Source organism: Petromyzon marinus, chromosome 8 (genome assembly GCF_048934315.1).
Source record: "Petromyzon marinus isolate PM22_M1 ecotype Great Lakes invasive population chromosome 8, UKy_Petmar_22M1.pri1.0, whole genome shotgun sequence".
NCBI lineage: Eukaryota > Metazoa > Chordata > Hyperoartia > Petromyzontiformes > Petromyzontidae > Petromyzon > Petromyzon marinus.
The window spans coordinates 17734133-17751093 of NC_133674.1; the positions used below are offsets into that span (position 1 = coordinate 17734133).

At 40.1% G+C, this 16961-nt stretch overlaps 1 protein-coding gene across 1 annotated transcript in view; it reads left to right on the forward strand.

Moving 5' to 3' along the window:
- MCU (mitochondrial calcium uniporter) overlaps window positions 1-12257 on the forward strand; it is a 29486-nt gene extending 17229 nt beyond the window's left edge. The window contains exons 2-8 of the mRNA XM_032950005.2: window positions 4650-4716; window positions 6571-6741; window positions 7299-7403; window positions 8859-9019; window positions 10075-10278; window positions 10552-10668; window positions 11614-12257. Of these exons, the coding sequence (XP_032805896.2) occupies window positions 4650-4716; window positions 6571-6741; window positions 7299-7403; window positions 8859-9019; window positions 10075-10278; window positions 10552-10668; window positions 11614-11691 (903 nt within the window). The 3' untranslated portion in view covers window positions 11692-12257. The remainder of the gene's footprint in view (window positions 1-4649; window positions 4717-6570; window positions 6742-7298; window positions 7404-8858; window positions 9020-10074; window positions 10279-10551; window positions 10669-11613) is intronic.
- Window positions 12258-16961: the final 4704 nt, after the last annotated feature.

A 16961-nucleotide genomic window follows, 5' to 3' on the forward strand; every position in this document is an offset into this window, starting at 1 on the left:
TTTGCATAGGGGGCTTCCAGAAGAGTCAATTTATTATCTTTACCATACCATAGTTTGTGAGCCTAAAATAAAAAAATTTCAGTACTTAACTTTCTTCACGTGGTTGTTAATGTAAACTATTCCAAAATGATAAGCCATCAAATATATACTTTTGCATTACTATTTTGCGTGTTTAGCAATAATGGAGCTAGTTGTAAAATGTGTTAATGACTAGCTCGTTATGTTTCTTGTTGCTGGAAAGCAAAACATGAATGATTAGGTGAGTGTGTATTAATATTTATACGTGGGAAAAAAAGTAACGACCTTCTACCCTGCCCGCCAAAGTGGATCTGCTCTGGAATACATTGCAAATATCAGACATCCTTCTTTACCAAGTACTATATTGTCAATGCAGTTAAACTCACACAGCACTGCAGTTCACTCTTTGTTGTCTTAATTTGTGATTCAAGATATTCGTAGCGGTTTCAAAGATGTATTTTTCTGACCAATATTTTGCGAAGAAGAGTTGACTTGTCTTGGATAATGGCTGTGAAATGGTATGTTGCCAAATAGTGAATTGACACGTTTCTTAGGTGGTTTATGGAATCCCAATGGGAGTACGATCCACTAGGTGGCAATGAAGATGTTCATTTTAGGATTAACACCCCCCCACCCCACGTGTTAAACACCCACCCTGTGTCACAATTAATTTGTTTGTGAAACAATGAAGACTGTGCTCTGGCAAGTGTAATTTTCGGTGGTTTTCGCTGACACCACGCCACAATGTTCTGTTATCAACAATGGAGGATCGTGTGTGTAAGCATACTGGCATCTTACACATGATCCTACATTGGAAGATGGCAGTATTCTTACACATATAATCCTACATTGTTAAAAAATGATGATGCTCTCGTGAAATCGTGCATGCACTGCTCATAACCATGCTGTCTGCTGTCTTAGTGTGGGTGTGTGGGTTACAATCTGGTCATATACAAGCATAACATGGACGACCTCTCGGGACATCAATGTCGTTGCAGTTGTATTAGCATGGGGTTATTGTATGGTGAAAACATAACCTTATAGCATACGTGCGAACATTTCCAAATCATTTTTATGTAAACACAAACCCTTCTACATCCAGCTGCCACCCATGGAATAATAATAATGATTTAACTCGAACCCAAAGGCTCCATAGATTTTCCAAGGATCAAGTGAAAAAGACACAGGCACCTTTTCTGAATCCCTCTTGCCATGGACCCCTGATTGTCACCCAGTGGAGGTCCTCCCAGATGGTGTCACTTTGCTGTCATTGGCCATCCGCTGCAACGGGAATAGCTTTGATTGCTCCTCCATTCCTCCATTTGTTGGCATACTATTTTGTTGAACTCCCAAATGCTCAGATTGGGTGCTTTATTTAGTCTAAGAGCGACCTTCTCATGTAACTAAAAAAACACACAGATGCATATATCCTGTACGCTCTGGATGAATAAATGAGAATATATTTAGCATTTCCTCTGTTGGAGCTCACGATCTCCAAATTCATTGATAATTTGAAATTACATTTCCATGGTTTTGAGATGAGTTTCCATAATTGTTTGTTCCCTTGACAAATCACATTAATAAAATGTGAATATCTGTAAGGGAGATTAATATTTACACACTGTAATAGCCTTATTCCATAACAAGTTAACATGTTAATAATTATGACCCCTGTTAGGACAAACAGGCTTACCAACATAAGTGCAATCGCAGTTTTTATATTTTTATTTAAAAAAAATGTAAATCTGTTTGATTCTCCATTAAATAATTTAATGGAGCTTGGTTTCACACATTGACCACAAAATAATTATTTTGAGTAAACTGTAAGGGGTGCTCCATGTATTATGGGCCATTTTGTGTTCTTGTTTATGAGTTTACGGAAAGATTGGTCAGCATTCTTTCGGAGGCATTAACGAAGTCTAAAGGCTTTTAATTAAACATGAGCCCTTCATGTGGACTGAATGTAGCCCAGCCAGCTGATAAATGGTAACACTAAAAACAGCAATCAGTTGGAAAGGGTAAAGGGGTTAGACACTCCATCTGCTGCCATGGTAATATCCATCACTTGCATATAGGTGTAATACACCACCACCAGCTTGCTCTAACAGAGGGCTATACAATTTGATTTGAAGAGAAAACAAACTGCTTTATTGCTATCGTGTCATATATAACTTCATTGTGTGGATTGCGTGTTTTGTTGTTATTTGAGTGGTTTTAAAATGTTTTTTTATTCCGTTATATTTTGTGGAATGTATCGTTTAAGTTATCACAATTCGCAAATGACTTGAGTTCAATCATTACCTTTAAATTCATGGTGTCCTTTCATCAAATTGATTACTGCCTTATTGTGGTCAACACTTCGGGAAATTAGATAGGGATTAGAGGTATCTCATTTCTTCTGTCATATTACCGACGATCACAACATATACATTAAATAAGGGTGCACATTTATACATTTCTTTAATGAAATGTTCATTGCATTTTATAAGGTGTACACTTTTTCAGCTTAAGAGATGATCATAGGGAGATCTGTAAACGGTTTTATCATTTGAGCAGCAATCAACTACCAGCTGTTCTTGTGAATAATTTAGAAGTTATGTCTGCCCATAGTCTCTGGGCACTTTTGCATGGAGTGAAACCAGACAGAGCACCTCTACACAAATCATTCTTGCCGGGCAGATCAACACAGATACAGGCTGATGAATTCTACGATACGCGTTTACGCACAGTTAAATATGTTTTACTTATTTTGTTATCTGAATGGATACAGTGAATAGTTACAATGTCAGAATGTTGTTTTCATTGAATTGCTTTGCCTGTGGATTGTAAAAGTACTTAAGTATTGGTTTCCAATAATCTCCAAAAGCAATTGTGCCATATGTTATTCCTTTACAATCAGAAAAACGCCCAGTAAAATTATAGTATGCTTCAGTAAGAGAGATATGGGAAATAATACCAGAAATACCCATTCATATAGGTTGTTTGTAATGTTTACACTTTTCAAATTTGGGATATGGCCCATTATATCAACGGACAATTTAAAAGGAACATTAAAGACCTCGTGAATTATGTAAAAAGCCATGTTGTCTTCTTTCCAAAATTCCACATTGGTAACTATTCCCTAATCGTTCACACAGCTGTAATGATGTTCAATAAGGCTGTTTACCTGTCAAAAATCAGCCTGAATATTATATATGTTGTGATTTGATTGCATGCACTATTATTTTAATACCATATAGTTTAGAGGATTATATAGTTAGCATGTACCATCTTAAGTTATAACATTGCATGTTGCGTGTCTTAAACCCGCACTGACCAGCGTGTTGAAGCCAAGTCGCATGTCATTCCTCCAGTGGTATCGTTGGCTTTGGTAGGCCTTCATCTGGCAGTGGATAGATCTTGGCTGAAAATAACTATGCCCTGGAGTGCTACTGGGTAGTCTTGTATTGAACCCATTGAACCTGTTCACATTGGCTCAGATGCAGCGTCAATGAACCATGATACTATCCAGTTATTTGTTATCCTGGGAAGCAACGATTGCAATGAATCCCTTAGTTCTGTGTTACTATGTATAGCAATGCACCATGCTATAAAATACTGTAACCTGTTTTAAAATTAACTTTAACTTGCCCTACGTTTATTGATTATAAACGTTGGGATGTGGCATGGAATGGTAATTAAAATAGTATTTAGACGGATTTTACGCCCCTTACTTCATCTGTGTGATGACAAATCAATCCGAAAGTTGTGTTTTAGTCTTGTGCTGTCCCTACATTGTTGTTTGTTCTGCCTGGTTAACTTTTACTCGTAATGTAAGAATCAAATTGCATTTCTCATGAATAGATGATTAGATTTTTTTCCTTGCACAACTCCATGCATTTATTGTGACCAATAGAATTTAAGTTCATTGACTCGTTGCATTATTAATTGTGATCTTTATTTTGTTTCTCAATACAGAATTGACTATTTAGTGTTTAAGGAATGTGTAAAGGCATACGTATTCCTGATTAGGCTTCTATATTACAATGCGAATTCATGTTTTTTTATAAACCGCACTTGGAATGTTAATCACTTCCCTCAACGGTGTAAACAAGCATGACCTGATAATAATGGTTTTGGGCAAAAGTTATTCAAGTGTTCTGAAAAATCTAAATACGCTACAGTTTTCTTACGTAACTAAAATAGAACAAAACCTTGCATTTCAAAACCACAATCAACATTGTCAAAAATAGGATAAAGTGATAGTTTGAAATGCACATTTGGACAGATGGTAAGGCATTTTTAATAGGACTGTATCTAAAGAGTATATGACGCTTAGGTGAAGTGTTTATTATGGAGATAGGGGCAATTTGTGATAATATTTCCCTTGAGAATACCGTGCTTACACTTTTGGCCAAGGTTTAGCCCATCAGTGATGTCAATTTAACTTTGTCCACTCTGCCAAGCCTCTTTGACTGGGATTTAGGAGAGTACCAACTCTGACCTTGATCGCTGAATAAATGAATGAAAATCTGGAAGAATGGAACAAATACAACTTTTGTGGCATTTGGGAGTAATGCGGTTTCGTGGCGTTTAGTTTTCGAGCGTAATTATTTTGTTAAAATTGCTATTTTTCTCCCTCTCTCTTACAGGCTAAACATTTCCCCCTGTGGAGGTTCTGCCCAGTTGCTTGCAGCAGCTCAGTGGTGTCCTCTGATGGTGAGTAAGCAACACTGCTTATAAGGACGCACTCATTTCACATCGTGGTTGCCGAACATTAACCACAATACCTCGCTGATCTTGTCAAGGAGCATGAACCATCACGGGAGCTCTGGTCATCCTCGCAGCAGCTTTTGGCTGCCCATCAGATGCGCTTCTGCGGCCGTCTGGAATGCTCCTCATTTAAGAAGGCACTGGAGCTATGCACATTTTCACGTAGATTGAAAAGTCATTTCTGTTGACCTGCTTTTTGTGTTTAGTTTGTTGTCCTCCTCCCGCACCTCCTATTAGTACGGTTGGCTACGTACGGTGCGAAAGAAGTTCGGCATAACTTATATACTGCTCCTACGTTGTCACCGTGATTGTGGCATAAATTAACAAACCACTGCTGTAGAAAGACTGCTTTTCAGTAACTGGCACATTAACATACGCGTTACATTATTTCGAGTCGTGTTACGTTGTACCATAAACGTCGTGCTTGTGTTTACAGCCAGCGGTTAAAGCTCAAACCATATTTGTAATTGTCAAAATTGGCTTTGTACCCAACGACGTCCTTGTATTCATAAAGTTGCAGACACCGTTAAACGAATCTCAATGACCGTAACGAACAACTTGATGGTTTTGTCTCACAAAGAAATAGGACAATCAATGGTCAAAAGGCGTTGAATGTTATCGAGCGCCATGGTGCATGCTCTGTAACCTTTTAGGGACACATTTAGGGCACCTCAACAACACGTTTTGCACCAAGGGAGAGGGAAAAAAGTGCAGCAATCCTGTGGGCTTCAACTCTTTCTTTACCGCGTGTTCATTGTCCCCTCAATTTTCTGGCAATTTATGCTGAAATTGGACTGTCGGGTTGGATTTTGCTTGGTCGGGAAAGACTTTGAAAGTAAGTGTGGTGTGTTCCTGCACATTCTTTTGGGTAGGTAGCATATACAGATGCACAGATATGTGCAGCTTTTACATTTGTTTCAAGGTTGTAAATTACTGCCTGCAAGCAAACCATCAGTTTTATAAATGGACACACCCTTTTGCAATAGTCTTTTTGGCTTTGGCTTTTAAATCACACAGGAATGTCGTACCAGACTAAACCATTTGAATGACAGGGACATGCCTATGACCTTTCCAAGTAAAAGGTACCCCTCTGTTACATGATTGTCAAGCCGGGTTTTTTGTTTAAAATGCTGCAGATTTTTTTTCGTGAATTTGATGCATTTGCTATCACGTTAAGATATCACTTTCCCTCGCTGAAACACGTTTTATTTATCAGATATTAGAGCGAATAATCAAGTGTTATTGACCAATTAGACTGACATCCTCAGGGAGGGATGAGATGACCACTAAATACATTTTAAATGCAAACTGTGAATGGACCTCATGGGATTTCATGACAAACATTCATCAATCAGCAGCTCTGGCATGTAGGGGTCACCCTTGGTGGACTGTACACTTTATACTTGCCCGGAACATTAATTTCCTTACGGATGCTCTGGTATTACCAAATCTCCCAGAATGCGCCCAATTTCATGAAATCTCAGAAGCTAAGTCGGATTTTTAGGCCTGGATAGTGCTTGGATTGGGTGACTTCTATGCAAAACAAATGTTAGATGCTGTAGGGCATCGTGGTGGGCAGCATATTGCGGTGTACTTCAATAGTCTCACGTGTCTAACACCCCGTCTTTACGAACCCATGCGAGCTAGAATGGTGAAGTATGGTCAAATAACCCCCTCAGCCCGCATCGTGCGTTGAGGCCCTCATCCAGCGGTTGATTGACACATGTCTGTACATGTACGTGCATTTGCTCTGGGATGAACCTTTTTAATATCAGCGTTTTTGTTTCACACGTTTTGCAGAGGTAACTGTGTCATATGCCAATGGACTGCCGGTGGTGTCCATTACCCTGCCTTCACGAAAGGAGCGATGCCAGTTCACACTGAGGCCTGTACTGGAGAATGTCGGAGACTTCTTGAGGAGTCTGCAAGCAGAGGATCGGGGAATCGACCGTGCAGCAATATACACACTAGGTGATGCCGGAACCATCGGTGGTTTTGAAATCGTTGCGTTTGGCGCATGCCGAGTTGTTTGGCACATTCATTACAATTATTTAAAGTGCAGCAGCAGGTGATACAGATGAATGGGCTTTTATTGCATTAAATGTATAACGTTTCTGCTTCCGTGACCTTACGTAATAAGTAACGGGTTAATTAAAAATAATAACTAGCATCTTTAACTGTTGGTGAGAGGAAACGATTTTTACTGGCACTGAGTTAAGTGATGTAAAAAAAAACCTGTTATTTTTAATTAACCTGCAATTGCAAAATTTGTTCTCATATGGCACAATTATATTTTTTATATATTTTGAAGAGTCCTACCAATTGTACATTAGTAACGTGGCATACAATTCATAAATGTTGGTGGGAGAGGACATACCTTATATGGGGCAATTATATATATAAAAAAAAAACCATTCATTACTATATGCAGCAGTAGCTTTATAAAAGAAGATGAAAAATAGCTTGAATTTGTAAATGTGTGTGGGTTTGTGTAATTACTTCCATACATGGTTTCCTTCCCTGTGCAGATGGAACCAGAGTTGCAGCAAGCACAGGGGTTGATATTCTTCTTTTGGACGATTTTAAACTTGTCATCAACGAAGAATCGTATCTGGTTCAGCCTCCTAAACGAGGTACAGTAATTAATGCCCGTTAGTTTGTGACTGACTATTTGAAATGTTTTGAATACGTTGTAAAAAAAGCTGTGTTTAAGTAGTGCAAATGGATTGCAAAACAATGAAAGGACTATCCAATTTTTTTCCTGTGTTACTAATTGAAGGTAACTAATTGAAGAAAACAGATTTAACGGATTCCATTAAGATAATTACAGAGCTACAACTTCTGCTGAAGATTTATTGACGTCAATATTACTCAACTAAAAACCCTTCACTTTAAGCACGAGACTAGCCATCCTGTGTTTTTGCCAAATTATGCACTGCCCTTCGTCATTCCACTGCTAGATGAAGGCCCACCCCTGCTGTGTTATTCATGGGGGTTGTTTTGACCATACTTTACGCTGGTCAGTGCAGATTCGTGAACGAGGTGGCCCATGCCCGGTTCATAGACCTTTCGCAACTTATGCCAGCCATAGTTAGGAAGCTAACTGACAGCCAGGATTATAGTGCAGCGTGCTAACCCCTCGCCGCTGTACTATTGCTCCCCCCCCCCCCCCACCACAAAATAAACGTAAGTAATTAATTGGTGTAACAATTGTTAGAGGAAAATACAAGCTTTACACTTCTGTAAATATGCCTGTGAGATTAAGGTAGGATTTCTCTCAAAGTTCTAGGTACATACTTGCTTATGGTATAGTTTTAAACTTAGTTTGACGATACCTAATGAGATTTACATTAATTACATTTATGACCAATCTGTATCCGATGTGTAGTATTCTCCTTTCGTACTTTAAACCATGCGGTTTTTTTCCATCCACTCATGATTTCGTCTCACCTGCAAAAAATACTAATGATGTAATTGGAAAAAAAAACATCTTGGATCAAATTCTATATGAGCTTGTACTAAAACATAAATGGTGCTCAAATATGCTGCAAATCTATCTCAAATGGGTTTTAGTCTGCCAATAAATTTACGGAAGCAAGAGCGCATAGACCACAGCTAGAAGTACCTTGCAGTGCACGCGTCTCCCAAATTGGATTCTAAGGATTGCAAGCATCCAACCTAATGGTTAGAGAAATAGGATTGTTTGATACTGGAGCCAAACGCTGGGAAAAATGTCAAAGGGACCTCTGAAAGCATCTTACTCTGAACACTAAATGTAGTGGCCCTTTTAAAATCACTGCTACAAAACCATATTAGCAGCCATAAAGAAATGTTGCTTCTTATTTTTGACTTAACGCGTGCATTATTTAAAGGTGCTGGGTTTGGCTGTAAACACGAATGCTGTCCGGACAAAATATGTAATTGAAACGATTCCTTTATACTTCAAAGTTACTTATAACAGGCACAGTCGATGCATCTGTGCATCAATGAGTTCGTACTTGATTTTATTTTTTCTGTGATATCTTTTTGAGTTAATGTTTCCGCCCCCCCCTCTTCCTGTGCTACTGTTGCTTTGTGGTACTGTCCAGGAAGCCTCAGTGCTGACGATGCGACCGCCCTCGGGGAGGTGAAGGTGTTGGTGCAGCAGATGTACACCACGCTGCGCATTGAGGAGCACCAGCTACAGCGCGAGAGAGAGTTGCTCACCAAACTGGACAACCTCCGGGTCCAAATTGAGCCACTTGAAAAGGTTTCTTCCCCCCCACCCCCCCCGATTACTTCGCACCTTCCAATGCCATTCTCCAAAATAAATGAAATCCTTGGCTGTTATGCTATAGTACAGGGGTGCTTGTGCTTAAATGTGCGGCCCTTCGGGCCACATATGATCTGCGTTTCATTTTGTAACTAAGCCTGTTTACCATACGTGGCCCACTGCTTTGAAACGGCTTGCAAAACTTTATCAGTCACTGCAAGGGTCTTCTTGCATGCAGTCTTTTACTGGGGGGAAATATTTTTGATCTGGCAACACTGTTTGCAATTTTAGCACGCTCAGTCACTTGTGCCACTGTAAGGGTGCCTCTTTGTGCTCTGTTGACGTGCATGTTCGGTTCGACGTTCTTGTACACAAACGTGTTGGAGTGTGCGTTGCGCGCTTAACACACGGCGGCGCAGACCTTATGATCACCGAACAGTGGGACGTAAAGTGTGCGGCGAGCGAGTTGGATAACGCCGAGGTGTGTTAAAGCGTAGCCTGCCAGACGTATTTGAAAGTGAAGTAAAGAAAATGTTACTCCCACCTCCCCACGACCACTGCTATAACGGATCTAAATTGTCCATGTGAGCTCGGTGTTATTTTTATGACACTTTAATGAGTTATTTTTCGCTTTTAATCGGGTTAGAGGAGGGTTGGTCAATATATTACAATGAGATAATTTTGGCAAAGGGCATTTTAATATGCCAATGTTTTACTTTATGTACTGCAAATGCAGTGTGGTGGCAATTTAATTTTAACAGTTGCGTCATAGATAAAATACTCGACCAGAAACATTACTCGTTTTTGTTTCTGCACTCGGTAAGGTGGATGGCAATCACATGTAGATGCTATATTAATCCAAATAGTTGTTTTATCTTCTGATGCATCCAACGTCTATCGTCTACTGCGTGTAACATTACCTTAGCTGAAGCCACGCAAAATAAATGTGAAATATGAATTTTCAAATCCCCCCCCCCCATCCTCGTTTTGTTCTCCTCTCTCGACACAGGCACTGATCTCGATGAATTTGTCCACCCTGTTTTCTTTCACAGGTGAAGAGAGATCTGAAGCTGAAGGCAGAAAAGCGCACCCGTTTGGTGTTGTGGGGGGGCCTCGCGTACATGGCGACACAGTTTGGATTCCTGGCACGCCTCACCTGGTGGGAGTACTCGTGGGACATCATGGAGCCTGTCACTTATTTCGTCACCTATGGCAGCGCCATAGCCATGTACGCCTATTTCATCCTAACTCGACAGGTGGGTAAACTTGGGAGTGTGCACCTTCAGTGTATCTGCAAATAGAAGACCTTACAATGCGAAAATGTGGTTATGTATATTTTATTAGCAATCTGTGCTCGCATCGGAAAGTGCTGCTGTGTACCCCGTGTTGGTGACAAAATAAATCCATCTGCTGACCTTGGGAGTACAAATAAAGAGATGAAATGCTTCACAGGTGCTGCTTTGTTGCGTGAATGAGATTTGAGTGAGAATATGAAGTCTTTTAAGTGACGGTGAACTTGCTCATTACAGGAATACATCTACCAGGACGCAAGGGATCGTCAGTACCTGCACTTCTTCCACCGTCATGCTGAGAAGACTCGCTTTGACTTTGCCGCTTACAACAAGCTCAAGGATGACATTGCCCAAGTAGGTCCTCAGCAGGAGATAATATTTACATTTCAGAGAGTCGAAGGTGCTTTTTGAAATGCATTTGGCATGCCACGCATGAACACACCTCGGTCACTTCAAGGAAGCCTTTGCGAGCGACTCAAGGGACAAAGTACACTAACATTTGAAAGTGTTGCCAGGTTAAAAATATAGCCTTGTACTACCTGATTATTTCAGCCAAGACGTAGTGAAGGATGGGTATTGTTTGCAGGTCGTTGTGAATTGGTAGACTTCGTGTGGCCGTGGGTCGCATGAATTGGAAGTTGCAGGCCTGGTAGGTTCCACTAGCCTACAGGTAGCTCATTTTACGTTTTCTCGTGGCTTTCCCTCAGTCATATCATTATCGCCTCGTTAAAACTCTATCGAGACGAGAAATCATGCTGGCAAGGGACCCCCGGGAAAATAGTACAAGAGGCCAATGGGAACACGTGAACTTTTCACAGGATTATACAATTAAGTTATCTTTTTTGACGTGTACTATTTGTACAGATTGAATCATACTTGTCATGCAACTAGAGCTACCCGTTTAGACCTCCTTTGAGCTGTATGCCTTTTGGCGTCATCTGGTCGAGCACCAATTGGGTCGAGGCTCAAAATAAAGCCGCTCCTTGTTGTGGACCAATCAGTTTCAAAGACAATGCATATATTATAATAGTATATTTTTTTGTTTGCATTTTGACTGCAGGTATTGTCGTTAATGCAGACATGAATCCTTGTAAGAAGGTTTCAGTTTTGTTGCCAGTAAAAAGGGGAAAACCCCTATTATTAGAACTACCCGTTTATTTTTTAAGGCAATGTAAACTGCACTGGCGGAGGAACAATGATCCTACATACACTTTATGGAAGATTGTATTAAAGAGTGGTTAAATGTTCGCTTAAAGCCCTCTGACGATTGTTCGTTTCATCTCTCCCGTTGTTATTTAGGCCGAGCTGGATTTGAAACGTCTAAGAGATCCACTTCAGCTTCATCTGCCCACACCGCAGCTGGAAGGCAAACATTAAAAATGTAAACATCGAAAGAGCCTTTTATCAGCGAGGAACTCTGCTGCTGCTGTTGCACAACTGCAGTTCTGGCCAACCTAGAGTGACTCCAGTTTTATGCCTGCAGTGATAAGCTAGTTCATCTGCGTTGGCTTTTGGTGAAAAGGGTTTAAAAAAAAGAGAGTTATACGACTGATCATCAGCATGATGAGAGTACATGTACTTGTTTGTTTTTTTTGGTGCCTTGCCCAAGAATATGTAGTGTTTGAAAGGCTAGTGATGGGATACCATTGAATTGCCTAACCTGTATGCATGTCAAGCGGTTTAAACCCGTTGGAGATTAAAACAAATGTTTTGGATGCACTGGTAGTAATATGTTGGGGGTTATGCTGGTGTTTTACGCTTTACGATACAAAATAATTTTACATTGTTAAAGTTAATTCCAAAAAAATGTATGCATTTTAACTATTGAGGTAATTAAGGTCAGGGTTTGTCTGCATAACTGTTGTGTTATGACTTATGTACGATGTATGAAAACACACTTATACAAATCCATGTTCTGTTCATAATAAAAGATTTTGAAATAATACACGTTCTTTTTTTAATGTCAGGTTGGGTTTGTTGAACGTAATAAGGTTTGATTAATGAGGCCGTTTGCGCGTGTACAGTTTAGTCTATTTACATTGCAGATGCGATCCTGAAAAACGTGTGATGTAAGGTGAAACGACGTAAATGGAAACCAATTTTTACTATTGACTTAATGATACAAATTTAGGATACGTTCCTGGGGGTAATTTTTTTGTTGGTAAAAAAAATTTCAGAAAAAAATTGAAATAAGTACCAAAAATGATAAAATATCTCCATATATATAAAAGGCAAAGTTGTGAATATGTGTCTGTCCAAAATGTTTAGCGTACTTCCCGACATGCAACAAACTGGAAATTTGCCATGTGGGTACTTTCCAGACTGTACACAATGCAAAAAGTTATAAAAATACTATTGGGGGGGGGGGGGGGGTGGAGCTAATAATGCATTTTTTTTTGCACGGCAAGTGAGCTGTGATGTCAAATCTGTCATGTGACCCGCGCATGTGGAAGTGTAACGCATTGCAGTGTAGTGGTTAGCGTGCTGCGCTACGAACCCAGCCATCCGAGTTCGATTCCTGCTCACGGCCACCACTGGTGACGATTATTTGAACCGGTCCTGGGCCTCCCCTAGTTCGACTCAGCCTCAAACGAGTAACTGGTGTGGTGTGTGAACATCGCCACTGGGGAGACAAAGGTGAATCCAAGTCCCGGGCGAAGCCGGGTAGTAAAGCTAGTCCTGTATATATTTAAGCTTGGTCCTAAAAAATAAGTTAAATACTGAGTACTCACCAGAGATGGCAGCAGAGGTTGCATTTAAAGAGTCCCCGATAGTGTCCAGCATTGTGATATAAACACTGAGGCTTGAGGTCCCGACACTTGTCTTCGCGTCGTCTGCAGTATTTTACTACGGAGCATTTTTTCCCATCACATTTTTTTTTACAACACTTAATAGTGTCCAGAAATACAGGGTGATTGAGTTTAACACCTAGGCTTTCGCGACCAATATTCATAATAAAGGTTTTTAGGTTGGATCGCGTTATTTATAAATGTGTCGCAACCGTCCACCACCCGACACGGCCAATCGGTAAAAAAATGTCACGTTGACAAAAGACAAATAGTTCACTACTTTAGCCCACCGGTGTGTTGAAGAGTGAATCCACAACATTAAAAAAAAACATTTTACAGGGTGATTCAATTAGAGATGCTCCACTGATTGCTAATGACTTTAGTTTTTAACAGGTGACTAAATATTGTTCATGCGGTGGCTCTTTTACTGACAGAGAAGAGTGTCGAAAGGTTTCACACGCGTATTTGCGATTGGCAGGTGGCAAACAGTGACTTTTAATTTACCCCTATTATGTTAGTGTATCTATAAATGGATCACCCTCTGTTGTTTTGCTCATTAAAGATGGTGGATTCTGCCCTGTTCTAAATTAAGCCCTTGCTCATACTATATATTATCACAATATTTGAAAATCCTAGGCAGCATCTGCACCAAGTGTGGCATCTCGTCAGAAAATTAAACTTCTGAACTGTAAATTGAACGCTGTCATACCACAATTTTTATATTCCTAGAAAATCATAGCCAATATACATTTTGAGGATATGCGTTGGCAGGTTTTGGTAAGACATTAACTGAAGCAGGGTTCTGCTTTTTTATCAGCAGGTGTCGCCCTATCGACAGAATCTGTATGGCCAAACTGGACATTTCCCCATTAAATTACTCGGCACCAAATGGTGCATTCATATAATATAAAAAAAACAATTTCAGAAAATGTAAGAGGAGACAAAAAGTACACAGGTTTTACAAATGTCTATGTCTTATTAGCAACAACAACCCCTGAAATGGATTTTGAAAAACCTGATTATTGGAAATATGTGGGTACAGTTGTGTTTTTTTTTATGCCAATATTCACAATTTTAGAGTACTTTTGTCTCTAAGACTTTTGAAGGCTATATATGAAGTAATTATTCATGAAAGATAATTTCGCTCAAGATACATAAATTAGTGAGAATCGGCTGAAGCTAAGTATATGCTAATCTTTATTTGCATTAATGGTATGATCAAAACAGACCATAAATATGGGGACAACACAACAAACGAGACGCTACAAATTAATACAAGATGGACAGTATGATCTGGACAGCACAAAAGACGATACAAAGATACTAATATATTAGACTAAATGAAATCATAGGTTTTTAAAAAGTGAAATCACAAACCTGAGTGATGACACTTTAGTTGTGGTGTGCAGTTGAATCATTACACGATTAATACTGGTAGGAAACGTAGTGGACTGGAAGCCCAACCGGGATTAATTCACAGGAAGCAGGGGATTGTGTATGTCTGTGGATGTCTGTCCACGTGGGAGGGGTGGGGCTGGGTGGAGAGGGGAGGGTAGGGAGGGGCTGGGTGGGGGGGGTGGGAGGGGTGGGGCTGGGTGGGGAGGGGCTGGTCACCCCGTGGTGCCCTTATAAAACTCAACGTTTAACCTACTCACGCCGGCTTGTGCCCGCCCTCACAGTCGGGCATATTTGTGTAATGCACCACGCCGCCGTTGACCCTGGCCATTGACCGAGCAAGCCAACGTTCCTACCAGCCCCCTCCGCAGGAATGTGTTACCATGTGGATGAAAAAAAGCATATTTTTTCGAACAATTTTAAACAAAACCTTTTTTAAAATTTTAGCGGGTTAGGCCCACTGATATTTAAAGCCCTTTTCCAGAGGCAACCTGGTTATCACATGACAGCTCAACGAAGTGGCTTATCACGTGGAAATTTATAGCAGCCAAATACTCTAAACGCACGTTTCTAAATGTGGAGGGGAAAAAAACCGGAGGACCTGGAGAAAAACCCACGTGACCGTGGGGAGAGAGAGACACGCAAACTCTAAATATACAGCAGGCGTCAGTGTTGGGACCGAACCCACGACCTCCTGCATACCAGGCGAGAGAATTAGCATCGCCACCGCGGCACTATCGAGGGAAAAGGGCAAAAAACCGCATAGGCATTGTTTAAGCTATCACAATTTATAGTTTCCAGCCAGTTATTTACAATAAACCATGAAACTGTCATTTCCACAGTACCTTTGGAGATGGCAAGAATATTGTTTAATAATGCAGTACATATGAAATTGGATTCGCCCTAATCCATAGACCATGTACTGGCAACTTAATTTAAGAAGTTAATGGTGTGACTCCTCACCATAACCCCGTTCTCAACTCTCTCGGGTACGGCGGTTTGTGGAGTGTGATTGCTCGCACTAAAGGTGAAACGGTTATCAACATTGCGTGTTATTTCATGTGAAGCCCAAGCAAGTTCCGATAAGTGGTGTTCACAGAGGAGAGGGGACTGCTTGCAGCTGTAAAATCTAATCAAAAGCATTGAGGGGCTGTGGAAATGACACGTTATTGCTCATCAAAAACAGTGACTTTCATAATATTGAGGTAGAATACAAAGTCAATCGAAGGCAGTGTAATATAATGAAAACCCATGAGGTCTTCATGTAAAATAAGTTTTGTCCATTGGCTTAAGGACTTTCCGGAACGATGCTTTCCTGCAGCATTGGTTTTAGCAGACACACACAACTGATCTCGACCTGTATTCTTGGTTCTTTCGGTGAAGTCACCTAGAAGGGAAACAATAAAATAATAAAAATATAAAACAATAAAATTAACACGACGTTTCGACTGCAACACAAGCAATCATCATCACAAGCAATCATCATCAGGTGTGAAAACCACACCTTTTATTGTTTTCCCTTCTACGTGACTTTACCGAAAGAACCAAGAATATGAATCCCTGCAGTCACGAAAGCTTTAAATCAAAATTTGATCTCGACCTTCTGGGTGCCATCGGGAGAGTTCGACCTCGCAAACAAATACTGCTGGGTTGTCATGGGACCTCCATATAAAGCTATAAAACACTAAGTCCATTTGCCGACACATTTTTTTATATTTATTAAACAATTACTTCCGTCTTCATTTTGTATCGAGAGCCCATGATTATCCACAACATCACACAATGAGTTTTATACCTAGAAAAGAAGTGCCTTAGATTTGAAAGATTATGAAAGAGCCTACCTACAAAACGAGTTCGACATGTAGCAAAAGACCAAACAAGAATTGCCAGTGACTCCAAAGATTACTGATCATGCCATGAACCTTATGCATATAAATGCAACAAAAATGCAACAAAAACTGGATTTTAACATTTTTTTAAATCAGGAATGGTACATCTTTTAAATAAAAAATGTAAGCTTTATTGTATTCCGTATGCATTTATTTGAAGGTTTACTTGAGAAAATCAGCCAGAGATTCCGATATTTTTGGCCAAAAAGCCACCTAAGCGCGTCATAGTTTTTCTATTTTTTTTAGACCAAAATCTGCCATTTGTCTTGCATTCATCAATGTATAAATTAAACTGAGTTTTAACGCAACCAATACCTCTGTTTAAATGCTACAGATAAAACAAGTAATTGCGTTTAAAACTTGCTCCTTGTACGGCGATAATTTTTGGGACGGCAGTTTTTTTTTAAACGGAGGACATCACGCTCACGAGTGCTACCCAGTGGCTTATCTGACTCGATTCAATCACGGATTCACGTGGGATGCCTCTTTTAAAACGTGCGATGTCCTCAAAAAGACTTCGACATATTGCAATTGTTTCACGTGCTTTGGAAAGTACGTAAGTGATTTAAACGAC